The sequence below is a fragment of the Microchirus variegatus genome, assembly GCF_963457635.1.
Source record: "Microchirus variegatus genome assembly, chromosome: 10".
Taxonomy (NCBI): Eukaryota; Metazoa; Chordata; class Actinopteri; order Pleuronectiformes; family Soleidae; genus Microchirus; species Microchirus variegatus.
Window position 1 is genome coordinate 25,288,555 of NC_139811.1, and position 13,259 is coordinate 25,301,813.

General features: G+C 42.6%; 1 protein-coding gene across 1 annotated transcript; it reads left to right on the top strand.

Annotated features, from left to right (window-relative positions):
- Positions 1-811: 811 nt before the first annotated feature.
- Positions 812-9,058, top strand: elavl3 (ELAV like neuron-specific RNA binding protein 3; the record flags this gene model as incomplete). Its single annotated transcript, XM_083895892.1, has 8 exons — positions 812-855; positions 2,229-2,530; positions 2,896-2,999; positions 6,331-6,484; positions 6,603-6,831; positions 7,300-7,353; positions 7,866-7,904; positions 8,710-9,058. 8 exons carry the CDS (start codon positions 812-814, stop codon positions 9,056-9,058), a joined length of 1,275 nt encoding a protein of 424 aa, XP_083752018.1.
- Between the last annotated feature and the right edge of the window lie 4,201 nt (positions 9,059-13,259).

Below are 13,259 nucleotides of genomic sequence, written 5' to 3' on the forward strand. Positions count from 1 at the left end.
TCTGGAACCATGTGTAAGCGATGATGCTGATGCACTGCATTAAATATGGGTTTCATGGTCTCGTTGAACCACCCAAATAGAAAATAAAAATGCAGATTTTTATCCCTATTAGTCACTTAAGAAGACATATGTTGACATAGAAGGGGGAGATGTGCAACTTCATACAAAGTAACCCTGGAGTCAATATTTAAATGATCGCCTATAGTTTAAAGCCTGTGGCTGTGATTTGATTATTCATGTTTTTGACGACCTTCTTAAAACATCACAATGACTTATTCATATCATAGTAATGAGGTTAGTGCATATCAAATCTTGATGACGATTCGATTCCACTTTTGTTCTTTGGTGTGCGTCATAGAATACCTGTGGTTTCTTCTCTTTTCTGTGTGTGTTGCTGCTTGTGTCAGCCATTCTCATCTACGCTCAACTGAATTATGTAACTCCACGTTGTTCTTCACTGGGGAAGCAAAGCGTGTTCTGTTGTGCTAAGGGTTATTATTTTCACTCAAAATGCTTTTTGTCATATTCAGGCCACGTTCGGACGCATCACATCACAGCACAATATTCTCTAGGTCATAAAAAAACACACAAGCCTTTTAGCTGTGGTCAAACACTTCACACACAACGAGACTGTGATTCCACATCACGTGCGTGTGTGTAAATGTTTGCGTCTTTCTCTGTTTTATACCCTCTCCCCAATACAAACCACATATTATTATTATTATTATCATCACACAGAAGAAAATACAGAGAGAGACACAAACACACGCTGAGCTCAAAGTAAGAAAAGCCACTCAGCCCTGTAGAAACAATGCACGTCTTTGAGGGGCTGTTACCTGGGCAACGAGAGTCAAGGTGAGGCTCAAAGCGAGACAGCAGGTTACAGAGACGAGGTGAGGGGTGGGGGGGAGGGGGGGTGACAAGGCAGGTTAGACAGTGCCGTTCGTGAAGAGCAGGAAGAGATGAGAGAAAACGCAGGATTTCTGTTGATGCAAGAGAAGAAATTACTTCCGTTACGTGAGAACAGTAGAACATCGTGTCATTCTATCATATCAGACAGACGCTTAATTCATCACAGTTTTCCACAACACAATCAAATAAGTGACCCAGTCTCCAACAAAATAGGGAACCCCATGAATACAAATGTAGAAGTCATTCTTATACGACTCATTCATTAAGTAAATGTCTTTCTTTTTGCCTTGTACTACAAAGTCCAGAGAGCGTAGATACGACTCATTCAGCAGTATTGACATACAGTACATAACACCTACTGGTGATGTGCAACAGCTCACCCACAAACTGACACAGTAATTGCCACTTTGTCCCAACGAGTGCACATTAAGACGCTTAAACGGCCGGTGTTGTTTTTTTGTTTGTGGTGCGGGGAATTGAAAATGCAGCACAGAAGCGACAGAAGCGAGCTGCGAATGTAGATGATTACATCAAATATTTGACATGGAAACTGATTTAACATGTGTTTCATACAGTAGGGTATAGACAGACACAGTTTATATCCCAAAGATGATCAAAACGAGCTGGGGGAAAAAAATCAGTGCTGCATTTACCTCACGACAAGTTTAACTTAATTCTTGTGTCCTTCACTTGGAGAAAAAACAGATTCAGAGACAAGATAATGATGAATTAGAGGGGAAATAAACTGGAGCAGGAAGTTTTTTCTTCTCTCTGACCAAACAGATGTTCCTTCAGAATCCCTGGTGGAACCAGTCTTACTCCACTTTTACAGAAATAAAGGTCACTTGACCACAAAGAAAAAACATATCAAAACCAGGAGTATAAATAATCCCCCAAAATTGCCTTCCCTTCATTGTGATGATCTTTGGTTATTGCAGCACTTATACTTTTACCACTGCCACTCTAGCTCTTTGTTCGTCATGTCAAAGCCCAGCCACACTTACCCCCTCCTCCCCCCCCCCCCCCCCCCTCTCACATACCACCAGGGCTACTATCCATCCCCGTGTAATGATGTAATGGTGTTTGACCCTGGAAGAGAGTTGGGGGAGGGGAGGAGGAAGGAAAAAAAGGGACTGTGACATCTGCAGGACCAGCGGCTGGGAGCGAGATGGGGCAGAAATGGGGGGGAGGGGAGAAGACAAATTAGAGCCCGATTCCATCTCCATTTCAGCAGTGCTGATTCCTAACCTTTGCCTCAGACAGTGACAAAGTGGACAGCCTGTGCACCATACATCTTATTTGTCTGTGTGTTGTAGTAAGTTAAACAGCAGATATTTATATCACGGCGCTGTCTGTGCTGTTGGGAATTCTGGATCTGAAGTCCACCCTCTTCCTCAGCAGATAATCAGCACCATGGAAACCCAGGTGTCCAACGGTCCCAGCGGAACCAGTATGCCAAATGGTCCAGTCATCAGCACCAACGGCTCCACGGACGACAGCAAAACCAACCTGATCGTCAACTACCTGCCGCAGAACATGACCCAGGAGGAGTTCAAGAGTTTGTTCGGCAGCATCGGCGAGATCGAGTCCTGCAAACTAGTGCGAGACAAGATAACAGGTACAAGACTTTGTCCCCACCGAAAAAGAAAATCCTTAGTGCTTCCAGATAGGGATCGGCTATCCCTATAACTATTGAATTGTTTGTGAAATAACAAGTTGGTGAGTTTATATTAAGATGATATAATATTATTTCACATATGAATATTTGAAATGATGAAAAAACCACAACAAAATAGCATCATTCAGTCAGTTGAGTGTGTGATGAGGTTTCTTGACTGCACCTTGAAGCTGCTCCTCTAAGGTCAACAGGCTGCAGATCCCACAGAAATATCAATATATCGGGGTCTTTGAATGCAACTCGTAATCCCGTTCAATATTAGAAGTAAACGCTCAACAAAGCTGTTCTTCCTTCTTTGTTTCCAGGTCAGAGTTTGGGATACGGGTTTGTAAACTATGTGGATCCAAATGATGCGGACAAGGCCATCAACACACTCAACGGTCTCAAACTACAGACTAAAACAATCAAGGTGAGCACTCGTATCCACTCTTGATTTTTTTTTTTTTTGTCGCCTGGTTCTCGACTGCAGCGTGTTTGACAAAAAAAGAAATGGAAGTGGTAATTTTGTCAAGGGTGGGGAGGGAGGTGATGACAGACGTGGCAGAGGGAGTAAAGGGGGGGGGGGGGGGAGGAGGAGGAGGAGGAGGAGGCAGAAGGTGGCTCGAACAAAGGCAGAGAGAAGGAAAAGAAAAGGGTGAAAAGAGAAGGAGAGAGTGGAGGTCAGAAAGCAAGGGGCGGACGGCACGCAGAGGTTATTGTGATGGAAATGTAATTAGGGAGCCTGGCTGCGGCGCACAAGGGTCAATCCAGGTTACCCCATCTGCCTCCGATCGAGGCTAATTAGGGGGCTTCTTTGTCCCGGAATCAGATGAGAGGAGAAAGTAGAAGAAGAGGAGGAGGTTGATTCATTCCTCCTCTCTCACCCCCAGATCTGATCAAACAAGATCAAAGATGGACAGAGAAAAAGTGCAGGACTGAGAAATCGGAGCAGGTGTTTTCTAACAACTGTCCATGAAGATGGACGTTAGATTTGACTCATCAAACGACGAGCTGGAAGCAGACAAAACACTAGATTTTGAACAAATATTCAATATCGTGAATAGTGACTTACATTAATACTACACAAATAAATCTGACATAACCATATTATTGTATTAGTATTAGTATTATAACCTTTATTAGATTTAATAGATTCCTGGGCTTTTCCAGGAAACTCAAACAAAACAACAAATAACAGTAGGAGCTGTTACTAAGGATTACTTTCAACTTATCCGTTCTTGTATTAGTTGTTTGGTCCATAAAATGTCCAGAAATGTTGCAAAATTATATTGATCTCAAAGTGGATCTTTTATCTTTATGTCTCTGATACATGGAGCAAAACCACAGAGCTCCTTTTAATTACTGGATGAAAAAAAAGTGAATTTATTAATTGATTTCCAAAATAGCTGATTACTTACGTAATGGATATTTAATCGATAAATCATTAATTGCCGCAGCTCTAAATAACAGTAACATTTACAGAAACATGAGTGAGACGTCAAAGCATCCATAAAAATATCAAAATATGCATCATATCTGTGTGATTTACAGCCAGATTCACATTCTGCAAAAGATTCTGCCGTTTTTTTTTTTCATTGTTCTGAAATTGTAGAGCTGTATAGTGGCAAGATTAAGAAGTAAAATTAATTAAAATTAGAGAGTGAGAGAAGACAGAGAAGAGAGGTGAAATTATACTTCCACGAGTTTCTATACACAGATCTCTCTGTCTATAATTAACTTAACAAAATGTAAAAATAACTCCTGAAGCCAAGACCACAGTCTAATCTTTCTGATTTAGATTTTGCCAGACGCTTCAACAGAGACAGGATGTAAGGCTGTGAAGGAGGTGAAGGAGGGAGTGGAGGGGGCAGCAGTAGATGGGTAGGGGGTTGCTCGGAGAACAGAATGCCACTGACAGGATTAGAGGCCATATGGGCTTCAGGCACCATCTGTACTGTGGGAGCGACAGGGAGAGGGTTAATTATAGGGCAGCCTCTGCTCCCCGAACACACCAACTCCCCTCTGACTCGTCCAGAACACCCTAATCACTGCAGCACACACCAACCCTCCTGCTCACACAGTCTGTCTGTCTGTCCGTCTGTGGACACAATGACACCGGTGCTTTGTGCAGACGGATGAAATCACAACACCTGTATTCGTTTGAAAGAGAATATGCCGTCAGGGTGACACGGCCGTCTTTGTTCACACGCACAAAGAACGCTGGGCAACAATAAACATGTTTTTAGAGATTTATATTGGGCACGCCGACCACGTGAATATGTACGGTAAGCGTTTGCATGTGCGTATAGAAGGATCGTCGTCGAGGAGCCTGTGGGTCTTGTGATGTGATCACATTGTTTGCTGTAGCTTGTTTGCTGCCAGTGGAGCTGTTTTCTCCCGAGAGACGGAGACAAAGAGGGAGGCAGGATGGGGAGGGCAGCTCGGCCTATCTCACTCACAACACTCTCACTGTGTCTCCATCACACACACAAACACAGCACGCACAACAATGAGTGCACCCAACTGGACTATCTATCTACACACACACACACACACACACACACGAGCCCATGAATACGATAACAAGAACATGTGTATGGCTTTTACAATCACTCAGTTATTCCTCGGCACTAAACTGGAAGCAAAAATCTTTTTGAAAGAAAACCATAAGAGAGATAAACACAGACCATCACCCCCCCCCCCCAAAAAAAATGGACTAATTAAGTCACTGGTGAATTCAAGGAAAATTGTACAGACTAAAACTAACGCTGATGATCACTATCAGTCTGAGTAACAGTGACATCGTCATTGCAGCTTAGTGTGATTTTAAACACACTGATTAAATCCACAGATAGCACAGGGAGAGAGTTTGGTTAGTGTCATTTTGTGGTGAATACGGAGAAATCGGTGGAAGTTGAACTCTGGCTTCTTAGAACATTGAGTTATATGTTATTTTATATGTTTTTGTCTTTTATATTCCTCACTAGTTCACACTAAGGCTGCAACGAATGGTTATTTTCATCCTCGATTAATCTGTCGATTATTATCTCCATTAATCAAGTACTCCTTTGGTCCATAAAATGTTGAAAAAACTTTGATCACCGTTTCCCAAACCTCGAAATGTGATGATGATGTTCTCAGATGTTGTTGTTTTTTTGTCGACAAACCAAAATTGTTCAATTTTAATGATTTCTTCAAATGGAGCAGGAAAATATTCACATTTAAGAAACAATCAGAAACCTGTTAATAATTGATTACCAAAACAGTTGACGATTCATTTAGCAACCAGTTAATCATCAATTAATCCAATAATCCATACAGCCCTAGTTCACACAGTGCTGATCAAGTTTATCAGCTCACCACAATCTCAGGATTGTAGTGTTTGGATCTCGTGTCACCGGGCGACACTGCACACATGAAGTGATTTGTCACGACAGGCGGAGACAACAGCAACATTGAGCTATTAAAGCAGGATAACTCTAAAGAGGTTGAGGTTTGACTGAAAACACTAAGAAGCATCTTCAAAAAGATTCAGGAGAGAAGGTCGTACTTGTCCCCGCCCGCCCGCCCCTGCTCTGCTGCTGGTCTGATGGTTTTGCTTCACAGAGTCTGTTTTCAGATGAAAGATGCAGCATATATGTTCACAAAGGTCAAACAGAGGCATAATAACATCAACAACAGCATTATGATGTTACACACTGCAGCTTTAAGCCCATAGACACAAGAAAATTAACAAAGCATTTATTTTATTTGTGTTTTAGGTATCATACGCTCGACCAAGCTCAGCGTCTATCCGTGACGCCAACCTTTATGTTAGTGGACTCCCCAAGACCATGAGCCAGAAAGACATGGAGCAGCTGTTCTCCCAATATGGCCGCATCATCACATCCCGCATCCTAGTGGACCAGGTCACAGGTATAGCCTTAATTCACTCCTCCAGCTGACAGTAGTTAGTCCAGGAAAAACTTGTCTTAGCTTTGTTCAACCCGGTGATGCCAAGGTAGTAACATTTGTCTGTTCTTGTCAATCGGAGCAGGCATATCACGAGGAGTGGGCTTCATCCGGTTTGACAAACGCAACGAGGCGGAGGAGGCCATCAAGGGTCTGAACGGACAGAAGCCTCTGGGCGCCGCAGAGCCAATCACTGTCAAGTTTGCAAACAACCCCAGCCAGAAGACGGGCCAGGCCTTACTGACTCAGCTGTACCAGACTGCTGCACGCCGCTACACGGGGCCCCTGCACCACCAGACTCAGCGTTTCAGGTACTGAACCTTTAACGAACCATGCCGAGCGTGTCCGTCACTAACCGACACATTAGTCTGTGCAAGAATACTGTTTCAAGACCAAGTCACAGGTTAAACTCAGTGTCCTTCAAATTTGAAATTGCAGCGTGTTGAATGTGCCAGCATTTTTGATGTTTCATTGTTACATGACTATCGTAACTGAGTCTTTTTCTGACAATAATCGAGCCTCGAGTGAAGAGCTTGTAGTAAATATTCAAGAAGGTCAAGAACAGTTCAGCAGATGAAGTCGCACAACCCAACAAACAGCAAATGTGCTGCTCTAATTCAAAACAGTCCGAAAGGGAAAAACAAATCATATTATTATGTTACGTTTATTAACATAAACTGTTCCTTTGATTAAATATTGTTACAGTAAAGGAGGAAATGGCCGTGTGTCATTGACCCCTCCTTCTCACTCTTTCTCTCTGACTTTCTCTTAAACTGCAGCGTGATCCCTTCACTTGGAAAGGGACCAGATCCAAATAACAGCTCAAAACCAATGTAAGAGACCAGATTTTATCAAGAATTATTTACAAGGATAAAACACATTTTGGTTTCAGAGGGATTATACAGTACCACCTACAACTTATACACATGACAGGATTTCGAGGTATTGTCCACGTTTGGCCACATCTACATGTGTAATTATGAAGGGAGAGTCATTTTTAAATGGTAGATTTCTTCTGAGGTTAGAATGGTCACTGGGTTTCAGACAAATATTAAAGGGGAACCTATTTTTCGAGTCTCAGTAACTGAACTCACAACAAATAAATTAGAAATTCAGTATTTCACAGGATGATTTGACAAGTCATCAGATTGAGAGGGTTGGGTGTTTTTTTTTTCTTCCTTTTTGGGGGGCTGGGGGTGGGGGTGGGGGGGGACTGCAATGCAGTGAAGGATGCCCTCTGGAGGCCAGCTGGTGAAGGAGCTAAATGTTAACTGACAGCCCCCACTTCCCTGACGAGCTCATAACTAACTTCTGCATCCCCTTCATTCTCCCTCTTGCGTTGCAGACTCGACAATTTACTAAACGCCAGCTACGGAGTCAAGAGGTAAATGCCAAAGGTGTACTTTCAAAAGCATCCATGCCAAAATAAAAACCGCAAACAAAGTGTCCGGAATACCACCTGCTGACTTCACCTGGAAAATTAGATAATGACCATAATTCTTAACGTCCTCTGCCCATTTAACCAAGTCACAGACGCAGCCCAGACAACAAAAGACTATATGAAACTGCAATAAGCAATGATGCAGCCTCTTTAACAGCAGGGTATTCTGGCATGGCTTTGTTTAACATTTTTGTTCCGTTTGTTTTACTTAATAGAAGTAATTTATGTATGTATTTATTTATGAACTAACATTCAGTTTCAGTTGCTTTAATGTCCCCTTTTTTTCACCAGCATGGACATACCAGATTCCGTTTTTGCGTCTTCTCTGTTTGCTCCAGTTTTTTGTATGATTTGATTCCGATTTGCTTTTCATCCCTCTCTAGGTTTCTGTGTTTCGTTTCGATACTGTGATTTATGTTGAACATTGTGATTCATTGTGGTGTAATTCTTCCAGAGGCTTTGGTCAGCAGAGAAAAAATATGCAGATTGTGGGGGTGGTTTTATTTATTTATTTTTTTGTTTCTGTCTCAGGGCATTCAGTGTCATTTGAATGAAAACAGGTAGTTTGGAGCCACAGCTGTGCCCACATATTTATCTACTTACTGTACAGCACAGAGGAAGGAGTTGGAGTCCCTCGACTCCATACCCAGCTACAAGCTTTATCATTTCTAACAGAACAAACACCCATAAGAGACATTGTGTAGCGCAGTGAATGCTGTGTTGAACTTCAGAATGACACCCATGGTAGTTCTCCTGCTCTCTTCCCCAGATTCTCGCCCATCACCATCGACAGCATGACCAGCCTAGCAGGGGTCAACCTCACTGGTCCCACCGGTGCCGGCTGGTGCATCTTTGTGTACAACCTGTCCCCCGAGGCGGACGAGAGCGTCCTGTGGCAGCTCTTTGGGCCTTTCGGCGCCGTCACCAATGTCAAGGTCATCCGTGACTTCACCACCAACAAATGTAAGGGCTTTGGCTTTGTCACCATGACCAACTACGACGAGGCCGCGATGGCCATTGCCAGCCTTAACGGCTACCGCCTGGGCGACCGCGTGCTGCAGGTTTCCTTCAAAACCAGCAAGCAACACAAGGCCTGAGAGAGAGAGAGAGCGAGCAGCCGCTGGCACCAGCTCCTTCGACCTGCAGGGGGAGCCACCTGAGCTCCCTGTGCCATCACTCTACATGGGCCTGGACTGAGTCTCTCTCTGACACATTCTCACACAAATTCATAATATATTATTGAAAACACAGACATACAGATAATCACATACGCACACACATATCCAGACATGAGCATATATACACGCGTCAGAGTTTCAAACAAAACACACTAGTGGAGTTTTTCTTTTCTCTTTACACAACATGCTAGTCCTTCCCAATATATTTGCCTGGATTGAATTAGAAAGGGTACGTAGCCGGTTTGTTGGGCGGGGGCAAGCGCTATCTATTTAGGAAGACAGTCTAACGAATGTGACAGAGAATGTGTATGGAGTGCTTTGATTGAATTCAGGCAAATAACGACAACTGATGAACAAAAGAAAACGATCAAAAAATTTTAAATGAGCGAATATGTGCAATTTAACCCAAACTCTTACACCCCTACCATCTCTCCCACTATCCTGCTGGAGAGGATGTCGTCACTTTTTTACACTTGGGCATTTTGAATCAGCGATTTTTTTAGATCAAAGAAAATGAAATTAAAAAAACAGTGTTCTCTTATATACGTCTATCAAAAATATAACTCTATATTCAATATTTAAGGTGGTTATAATAGCCGAGTATGTAAGCATTTTCTAGAAACTTTGACTACTGTTTCCTGACCTGCATTAGGTGGTGCCTAGCGTAAAAAAAACAAAAAAAGGCAGTTTCTCGACCCCTTTGTGAGCGAGTTAGCTCAAACCGAGTTTGATTTAGGATAAGTGTAATTAATATGAACACCGGTCACAGAAAAGAGTAGTCCAAAGGCCATCAGAATCACTCTTTCCCTCACAGTCTCACACAATCGTCACTTGCGTATCACAGAAACACAGTTGAGTAACTAGAAAACATGCGTTTAGTCCACAGACACACAAATAAACCAACAAGGATATTCTCAAGATGGATTCAACACAGGCAGACTGTCGATGAACAAAGAGCAGAGTGGCAGGCAGTACTTGCATGGCGACGGTGTTCATTAGTGATTCTCTTGTGGGCAAGAGAGCGACGAACACAAGAGGCAAACAGTTTCACCATAACACAGCCACATTACAGGAAAAATATCGGTGTCTTTTCACTTTTTGCATCATTAAAAAAAAAAAAGATAATAATAATAATAATTCAATTGACTGTAACCTCGTCCACACGCCATTTTCCTTTGCACGGCTTTGTCAGCCATGATTTGGACAGAGATCCCATTAACTGACGCGAACACATCAATAGATAACGCAAGCAAGATGTTCTATTTGGCTGCTTTGAATTTGAATGTAACTGTGCTTCAAAAAAAAGGGGGGGTTTCAGATTTGAGCACATGTAAACAGAAGATTTAATCATTTCAGTACGCATACGATCAAAACAGTAACTCGGTAACAACCCACCCATGGACTGAGCAATGGTCCAGACAGGTTTGCACAGATGAGCAAAAACCCAAGAGCACCGGTATTATTCTTCAGTCGAGTGCACACACAGAAAAGCACGCTCAGTGAATGGGGTCAACGTTTTGCATTTCAGCAGAATACGTTCAGCTCTACTGTAACAGTAACGCACAGAAAGGATAAAAGCGGGGACTGTGGTCCCTGATGGCTGAACATCTTAAAGCAGACGTAGAGTCACATGTGTGAGCAACGTTAAAATTATCATCGAAAACCTTTGGGGAGACAGATTACCAGTTCCTCTAGCTTTTCCTCCATTTAATTTAAAGCCCCCTCTTTCTTCTTTGAAAGCTTCCTGCCCTTTCAAAAGACGACTATACAACGGCAAGACTGTGAATAAGTGTCACAGTTATGTTTCTGTTGACAACAGAAACATAACTGTTTATTTGCTTCAGATCTGTTTTGCCGCTACCACGAGAATAGCAGTTCTCAAAATATCCCCAGCCCGAGTGCACGGAGAATGATTTATGTCATCCTGATTAAACTTTTAAGGCCATCCTATCAAGTTGAAATGTCTGTTGAAGACCAGACTTGGAGAGAGTTGTCTTTCACTATCAAGACGTCTGCACACGACAAATAGATTAAATAGGGTCAACTATATTCAAGACACTTTGCTTTTGCTTTTTCTAAATGATGCTGTGTTAGCCAAAGAGGACGATCTCTTTGAAAGGATTACATTAGAGATAAATCTATTTTTATACATACAAAAGAACAAGACCTTGTGCTGAATTTTTACAGATTCTTAAGCTTGGAAAAATTGGGACATCGCATGGCTTTATTTTGAACCCTCTGAATCTTTCCAGAGCAAGGGGGAACAAGCATGCGGTGTTTGGGTGGGGATTTCAGGAGGGGGCAAAGGAACATTGTATCTCATACGAAACCTAACCATTCAACCACATCCAAAACATGTGTAACAAACGGAACTTGGACAAATTTGGTGTAAAAAGAAAAAAAACAACGGGAAAATTTGAAAGAAAGAGTTAAGGGGTGTGACCTCACAGATACATCCATACTTCTGACATCTCTTGTCCTGATATTGTGTACAGTGTTGCTTCAATGATGGTGCAGTGAAGTGAAGTTCTTTGACTTGAGAATCCCAGACAAAAGCTGTGCTGGGACCAGCTCATTGTCCAGCTGAAAAACTGAAACCCTGCTTGCAAACACAAATTTAAAGAAAAAAAAATCATGAGCACAGACTCATGTGTTGTGCTCAAACAGTTTAACGTGAACACTGAGCATGATTTCATTTAGCAGAGAGATGGATTTGATTTTTGCCAAAGAATTGCTTTGCAAGTCAGTAGCAAGAAGGATAATTAAGACGATCTATATTATTCCTTGAGTATTTGCTGTACAAATCTATGTTATTTATTGAACACGGACCCTCTACAACTTGAGTTATCGTTACTTTTTGAATATCTAAGTTGCGCATATCACTTTGCATTTGAAAAATCCTACTAAAAAACAACGAAACCAAACGCAGACACGGAAACAGCCGTAAGCATTTGCACACATTTCATTCACACAAAAACAAAAACAGCATCCATATCATATAGTCTCCCTTTTAACATTTATATCATCTGCTTTGTCTTGTGACTGATTCAATACTTTAAAACAGAGGTCTCAAAAAATGTCCCACCACTTAATATCACCTTAAAATCTGCATATTTGTTTCAGCAGAGATTTGCTCTTCTTGACTCAACACCCTCCCATTTATCCAGGCTTGTGACCGGCACACGGAGTACACTGGATGTGCAGCGCCCCCTATGGCTGGGGTCAATTTAAAGTGTCCAATTAACAATGAGCAAAGGCGACCGGGTACCTGACTCAGGGGTTCCCCAGCCCTTGACCTGGCTTTGAGCTGTCCCTATGGATATTGCATCCATCTTCTATTGCTTTATCCTCCACATGAGGGTTGAGGGGGGCGCTGTGCCAATCTGAGCCGACATAGGGCGATAGGTGGGGTACACCCTGTTGAGATCGCCAGTCTTCAGGGCCACATAGAGACAAACAATCAATTTAGAGTGTGTGGGAGGAAGCTGGAGATCCCAGAGAAAACCCACGCACACACAGGGAGAACATGCAAACTCCATGCAGAAAGGCCCTTGTTCCGCCCGGGTCGCAAACCCCAGGTCTTCTTGCTGTAAATGCAAGAGCGCAAACCACTAACACCAAGGCCCACGATGGAATATCATGATATCATTTCAATATTCCCTCATTTGAATGTGAGACCCCTGCTTTAAAACCATTAATGCCGCACTGCTTACTTACAAACACATCACCAATCTGACTCAAAACCATTTTACTCTTTGAGAATACTCTGAACGACTGTCCGCACGCAGCTAAACACACCCAGACCCATCAAGCCGCGAGAACTTGACGAAACCAGTAACAGACATGACGAAGAACCGCGCGAAAAACGCCAACAGTCTGCCGCGTTGGGAGCCGTTTACCCAGCCGTGTCCACCCACAGACCACACCCACAACCCGAGACCGCCTTTCATACACAGTCTATACCAAGACCTACACCTAATGTACAGTCCAGAGAGAAATACCGTAGGACCGTGGCAGGAAACAGTACTACACTGCTTGAGCAACAACAATAATCATTTAAAATAAAAAAAAAGACAAAAAAACTTTCCTATGGAACAGTAAGTGCAATGTGCTTTGTTTT